General features: G+C 37.7%; 1 protein-coding gene across 2 annotated transcripts in view; it reads right to left on the bottom strand.

The window, feature by feature from the left end:
• Positions 1-4,605: 4,605 nt before the first annotated feature.
• The window catches only part of atg5 (ATG5 autophagy related 5 homolog (S. cerevisiae)), a 29,829-nt gene continuing 26,834 nt past the window's right edge, over positions 4,606-7,600 (bottom strand). For both annotated transcript variants that reach the window (XM_077574924.1, XM_077574923.1), the window contains exon 8: positions 4,606-6,937. In XM_077574924.1, the coding sequence (XP_077431050.1) occupies positions 6,801-6,937 (137 nt within the window). In that variant the 3' untranslated portion in view covers positions 4,606-6,800. The remainder of the gene's footprint in view (positions 6,938-7,600) is intronic.

Below are 7,600 nucleotides of genomic sequence, written 5' to 3'. Positions count from 1 at the left end.
AAGTGAATTCATGTGATTAATTACAATAAAAAAAATAATAATCGCCTAATGGGCCTAATTTAAAAAGTTATTCAAAATAAAGGCCGTTTAATCGTAATTAATTGCATGATAATTTTGGATCTGATTTAAATGTACAATAAAAAAAAAATTCTAGGCTTTCATAAAAAAATATATGAAATGAAAAAAAATGTTAAACTAATAGAAATAGTTCACATGAATTTTTTACGTCTATTATCGTCAATGGCAGTGAATAAGTTAAGCATCAAAATCCACCTGTTTTTAGCCATCTCAGGAGTCGGCCATTTTGCCACTTATTGTCGACTGAAAATGATATCACAGTCTGTATTAAGTCTGCTGAGTGATGAACGTTTGCGATGCTAGTGAATTTTGATTTAAATTAGGGGTGTCAGGCAATTACAATTTTTATCGAAATTAATCGCATGACTTCAATTGTTATCTCACGAATAATCGCAGTTACATCTGTTTCAAATGTACAATAAAATGTACAATAAAATATTTTTTCATATATGCAACATAAAAGTGGAATTTTTAAAAACTAATAGACATTTGGCTACATCTTTTAGTCTCAGTAATTTCATAATAATTCATAAAATTGAGTTAAAATTAAAAAGATGTACTGTACTGTAAACAACTAGTGTGATATTGATTTATGTAGGGGTAATTTTTCTGCCACTAGTTGGCATAATTGCATTTGTAAGACATTGGTGACACCTCAGTGCATTTTTCTTTTCATATTAAGAGCTATCTAATCTTTAACATGAAGCAACTTGTGAAATTCTGCATTTCTAAAATTGTAAACTACAACTTGACCCCAGTCTCTGCAAATATATGCACTATTATTAAATTTGTTACTGCTAAAATTTGACGTGGATGTGCCTGGAATTCTCCCCCAGTACAGGCTTTCCAAGAAAGTAGCGGCCATTTACTCTTTGACTGCCAAAAACGTTAAATAACGTTTAGTAAAATCCTATGGAGGAGTGCCAAAGACGTTAAAATACGTTTGTTTCAAAACAGAGGTGAAACTAACCATTTTCTATTGTTGATTACTGAAAAAACGGAATAAGGTAGAAACAAACTTTTTTTCCTGATGAAAGATGAGAGTCCAATCTTTCATTTGGTAGTATGTGTGTTTCATTAGTCCAAACACATAATTTTCTGTGGACCTTGAAAGATCAGTCAAAATGCTTAAATCGACTGGCACCCACGGCATCCCTTTTCTGAAAACGTCTGGCAGTCAAAGAGTTAAGTGGCAAAATGGCCGCCTCCTGAAATGGATAAAAACGGGGGGATTTTGCTGCTTGATTCATATTCCACAAACACAATATTAATCAGATTGCTGTGTGTGACTAGTGAGGGCACATAGGACTGACTCACGGTAAATTATTTTTTTTATTTGACTTCCAACTTAAGAAAAACAAGGTAACACAAAGTAAAGCAAAGGACACCACGATGACGCAAATAAAGGGTGAAATCATGTTGAAGCAAAGCAAAATCAAATCAAAAGGAAACACGACATCACTTGAGGGCTCGGTTCAGTAATGTCCACTCGAACCAGTGGCCAGACTTTGTCAGATGACTTGCTCAAAGCCATCCATTTCACGCAAAGGCTGCACGTGCCCTCACACTTGTTGCCGTGTAACACGCTGAGTGTGTGTGTGTGTGTGTGTGTGAGTGTGTGTGCGTGTGTCTGCGGGGCATGTTGTGGCTTTTATTGCAAAGGGGGAAAGTGGTGAAGTCTCTTCAAGAATGTCTGCGGTGCATAATTGACTTTGTCACGTAATACACAAACACTAAGCACAGCTTTAATTATTGTGTTTTCACCCTTAATAGTTCGGCACTACACTTATTACGCTACATTACTACACAAGCTCTGTCCTTGTGTGTGCGTGATGATTCCCTCTTAATGGCTTACAATTGTGGATCCTCTTGATCTCTTAATTGAAGAGCAGTGAAGCCTCTTATGAACTGATGTATTTCAAAAATTGTTTTAGGAAAATGTGTTAATAAACTGGAAAATGATAAGAGAAAAAATACAAGTAGGCCTACTGGAAAAATTTGGGAAAAAATAGTGGAAAGTGGAAAGACGAAGATGGAAGTTGGCTACACCAGAGAATTAACAAAAGTCCTAAATAATTGTTTAAAAATGGAAAAACATTAAGCTGAAAAATACACAAATACTGCAAAAATGTAAACAAAATTACAACATAGATAAAGAAAAAAATATTTACACTGTTAGGAAAACAGTTAAGGGGAGGGGGGGGGAAGTGCGTTTCCCTAATAAACTTCACAAAAAATATTTATTAAAACTGGAAACATAGCAGAAAAATACACAAATTTTGGAAAAATGAAAATTAAAATGTGAGAAAAAAAATCTACATTAAAAATAGAAACACACAAAGAATATTTGTTACAGTTTTGGAGAAATACGATAAAATTATATAAATATTTTAAAATATATATATTATATACAAATACACAAACAAACTATAAATATACAAGTGTGAAGAAAATTTTACATTAATAAAAAAAAAAGATGAAATGGAAAAATACATGTCAGAATTAAAAAACAATATTTGTTAAAAATATACACAAACGTGGAAAAGGTGGAGAAAATAGACAAAAAATAAAATATTGGGCAAAAATATACAAACATTGGGAAAAAATACTAAACACATTACACTTACTTAATTACATGAAAAACACACTACAGTATTAGGAAAAAAAACTATTTGTTAAAAATGGAAAAGTATTAGAAGAAAAAAAATCTACACATGTAGACAAAAAAAGCCGTAAGGCTCTGGGTCAACCCCACACAATTATGTGGCCATCATGCAAACTCTGCAGAGAAAGGTCTTGAGCCGAGATTCAAATCCAGAACCGGAAGTGCGAGCCACTACTGCGCCGTGTTGCCACCAAAGGATTTCACGCTGTTTTCTTCTCGTTTCTGGAGGAGCTCAGCATGTTGGCACGTTTGGGACGTAGAAATCTGCTCTTCTCTAGTGAAAACTACCGAAGTTGTAAAATGGACGTTCCATTCCAGTTGGTCAGGCGGCACGTGGAAACGCACACAAGTACAGTACGCAAGTCAGACGGCGTCTCGGCGGAGGAGAGGCCCGTAAAAAACAGTGTGTCAGCTCTGGCCAGACATTCATCACCAGTCTTCATCACACATGCACACACACACACACACACACCACACACTGAGCTTGAGTCAAAGCCGTAAAGCCGCCATCCCATCATGCTCGGCGGCAGCCACGCTGACGTGATGACATGATGCGTGACATCACTTTACACACGGGCGCTACAAATTAGTAGCTTTTAGGTGCGAGTGTGTGCTTGAGAGGCACCGGTGGTACGGATTCAAAAATCCTTCATTTAGACAAAAGTAGTGCCTTGCTGCCATCTTGTCATATCTTGGTGGCAAGAAACTAAGTTGAAGTCAGGTGAGGAGGGTCATTTAGACAAAAGTAGCATTTTGGTGACATCTTGTTGCCATGGAACACTGTTGACGTGAGTAGAGAAGCTTCATTGAGACAAAAGTAGTGCTTTACTGCCATCATCATGTGGCATCTTAAGAGTCAAGGAGCTCTGTTGAAGTGAGTTAAGGAACTTCATTTGGATAAAAAAGTAGTGCTTTGCCGCCATCTTGGTGCCAAGGAACTACATTGAAGTGATTTGTGGAGCTTCATTTGGACAAAAGTAGCGCTTTTCTTTTTCTTTTCTTTTTTAATGTTATCTTCCACGAATGTTGTTTTCATAAGAAGCGAGTAAGAGCAAAATGTGTGTGTGTGTGGGGGAAAAAATCCCCTTAAATACAGTACCAAGGTATTTGTACTTAGTTGCTTCCCACCACTGAGATAGAATTACATGTACACGCACACCTGCAGGGGGCCATAACTGATGTCTGTAATTATGTAAGCACACTCATCAGAGTGTTGTGGAGCAGCCAGAGGCTCGTCTGACAGGACAGTTTAGTGGTCTCATTAGTATGGGGGGGGGTACAAATGAGTTGTAAGGGGTGGGGGGGCAGAGAAGGTAATTAAACTGGGGAGATGAAGGAGGAGGAGGAGGAGCACAAGAAGAAGAAGACACTTCAAAGCCAACATGTTGGAACAGAATTACCTCAACAATCGTGCGCGGAACGATTCGAAATAAATCGTTACCCCACTCGGAGGTGGGATAGGTATTTGTGCAATCGGTTCGAGGCTCGTTAAGGACAATGAGATAAGGCAGTCATTTAGTGTTGCATCCTCGCTCAGATTTAGGATGGACAATTTTGTTTATTTTGAGGACGTTACAACAAGCAAATGGAACCCATTTGTTGGAACGGCTCATTTACTAAATATGACACGCACACTGAATAGCACTGGCAAATTTTGGGATGCTCATGAGTCATTAGAGACACGCACCAAACTGATTCAGTCTGGCTGGAACCTCGTCCATCTCAACATGGAGGCCACGTGACGTCTGTGGCTAAATATGCGCGGACAAAAATAGAATATCAACAAAAGCGGTCAATTGAAGGAACAGCCAAAGAGCGGCTAAACGGACGCAACCACATGAACGGCACGTAAACAAGGCGGCCACACAAACAAACCAGCCGTTTATTGTTGCCTTTGACTGCAAGACCACAGTGAGGGAACACGTGAAGGACAAGACAACAACAACCTGGATGTAGAAAAAAGTGGCATTAAAGTGGTTGTAAACCTACGGAGCCTCAGACGTGACACGGGTAAGAAAATACATTTGTCATCATATAGACATATTGTTCGCACAAAATGCTAATTTGTAGCTACAATATACTAAATGGCGAGTTCATTTTTACAACCTTGACAGGAAATACATAAATAAAATGCAGAAACTGATTGAATTTGTGGCACCCATGATTGGCTAAAGATTAATGACAAAGCTGAGTACAAAAGTTTAGAGGTAAATAGTTTTTCTTCCAAAAATCTGATTCTGATACTTAAAGGGACGGTGTGTATTATTAGTGCCATCTAGTGGTGAACAGTGCCTCCGCGAGACCACATTTCGCGAGCCTAAATAATACACGCCGTCTTTGTAATAATCAGCAAACAGCTACATTTGAATGAATTCCATCCAAACTTTTAGGGATAGACCGATTATCGGCCGGGCCGATTATCAATGCCGATATTCAGCATTTTGACGGATATCGATATCGGCCTTTTTAAAAAAAAAATTGACGGCCGTTAAAAAGATCTATTTAAAACTGTGTTCACCTCAGGGAGCTAAATTTTCAGTTTTCAGTCCCTGGGAATGCTCTGCACCTTTTGTGATTGTTTGAAATTATAACAAAGATAAGTAAAAAAAAAAAATTGAAAAACTTTATTTAATGGAGAAATTAATACAGAGCTATTTATTTAAATTTTCATTTAAGTTTTTAAAGATGTGCTGATGACACTGGGAACTCCCTGAACTTTTTGTTAGAATTTTAAAACAAATATGTGTATTTTATTATTAAAGAAAAAAAAACATTAACATTTTGCAAATCTGAAAAGTTGTTCAATAAACTCAAGTTAAGAACTGCAATTTGTATTTTTTTTATTTTCACACCAATATTTGTTTCCCTTTTACTGAAAATGAATATCTGCTCCAAATATTGGTCATCGGCCTCCTTTGCTACTAAATATTGGTATCAGTATCGGCTTTGAAAAAAACATATCGGTCTATCTCTACTTTTTAATATTTTTTGTTTTAAATCTGAAAGAATTTTCACAGTAATTATGTTTCAAAATGGTCACAAAATCGATAAAAAATACCAATGTGCTCGCTTGCTAAATATTGTGATTGTATGTTATGTGTATGTATGTCCTAAGTCATCAAGGTCATGGTAATCGGTGATGGCTGAATCGAAGCAACTGGCCTCCTTTTGTTAACATAATTTGTTGTTTTCAGAAAACCTTGAAAAAGAACTTTTGCAAGTATGCTAACGATAGTGCTAATTTGTGACATCCCATGAACAACTTGGACATCTTGTTAAGCAAATTGAGCACACCTTCACTTGCAACTACAATTTCACAACGTCATACCAAATTTGTGGCCGCAGTTAGCATTTCGTGGTCACAAATTAGCATTTTGTGCTCACCATATAATCTATCTTGTGGACAACCCCCCCCCCCCCCCATGTCAAATTTGGGGCTCTGTATAATCCTGCTTGTTATTCATTTCCGAGGTAAGGAAAGGCATTTGAGCATTTATTCAGTATCCTTGATGTCCCTCATAAGGTACATGAACTAGTAAACTCTTTGTTCTCAATAGTAAGACAATTGAGTGCACTAGTAGAACAAATATCTGGGGAGTAACGTTTTTATCCACTACTAGTGCCACTTTTGGCCTACTAGAAGGCAATTTAAACCTTTCTGGTAAACTCATATGCTGCACTAGTAACACTACTAGGACCAACTAGCACACACGAGAAGCCTCCTAGAGTGTACTAGTAGCACCAAAACTTCCACTATAAGTTTGGCCTCACTAGTCGAAGACAGTAGTGGACAAAATGTTGCTAGTTTCCCATAATTGTTCTAACAAGTGTGCTCAATTGTCTTACTAGTGAGGACAAAAAAAAGCTATATTGCATAAATGCTCAAGCATCTTACCTTACCGGGGTCATGTAGCGGATTAGGTGCAGGAAAGTGGTCAGCATCCGACGAGGAAGATGTGCATCGGGTAAAGTTCTAGGAGAGCATCATGGAATCCTCCCATCCCACGCTCTCCTCATTAAAGTTCATTGCCACGGCAACGGTGAGGTTTGGTGGACCTCAGTCGGAAGGCGCCGGCACCACGCAGATGTGCAGGAAGTTGTCCGGGTGGCTGAGGTGCTCGCTGAGCCACTGCAGCGGCGTCTCCATCAGCGGCTCGATGCCGTGGATCACAACCTGGTAACGCTTCTCCTCACCTGTGTGACACACGGCAGTTATTTGGTTTATTTAGAAGGGAGGGTGCCAAATGCTTGAGTCACATGACTTGACTTGGACTTGAGTCGCCAATTTAAGGACTTGCTTGGACATAAAGGCTCAGTTTATTTTGGTATTTACTGTTCATGGATGCTGATATGTTGAAAATTCATGTTTAGCATTTAATTACTATTATTTCATTATTATTTTTTATTTTATTTGGTTTATTTAGAGGGAAGGTGCCAAATGCTTGAGTCACATGACTTGACTTGGACTTAAGTCATCAATTTTAGGACTCGGGTTAAACATAAAAGACTTGATTTATTTTGGTATTTACTGTTCATGGATGCTGATTATATGTTGAAAATTCATGTGTGGCATTTAATTATTATTATTATTTTGTATTTTATTTGGTTTATTTAGAGGGAGGGTGCCAAATGCTTAAGTCACATGACTTGACTTGGACTTAAGTCGCCAATTTAAGGACTTGCTTGGACATAAAGGTTCAATTTATTTTGGTATTTACTGTTCATGGATGCTGATTATATGTTGAAAATTCATGTGTGGCATTTAATTATTATTATTATTTTGTATTTTATTTGGTTTATTTAGAGGGAGGGTGCCAAATGCTTGAGTCACATGACTTGACTTGGACTTGAGTCGCC

This window comes from Vanacampus margaritifer, chromosome 9 (genome assembly GCF_051991255.1).
Source record: "Vanacampus margaritifer isolate UIUO_Vmar chromosome 9, RoL_Vmar_1.0, whole genome shotgun sequence".
In the NCBI taxonomy this organism is placed as follows: domain Eukaryota; kingdom Metazoa; phylum Chordata; class Actinopteri; order Syngnathiformes; family Syngnathidae; genus Vanacampus; species Vanacampus margaritifer.
Note: the sequence above shows the minus strand (reverse complement) of the source record. Positions and strands in the feature narration are given on the sequence as shown.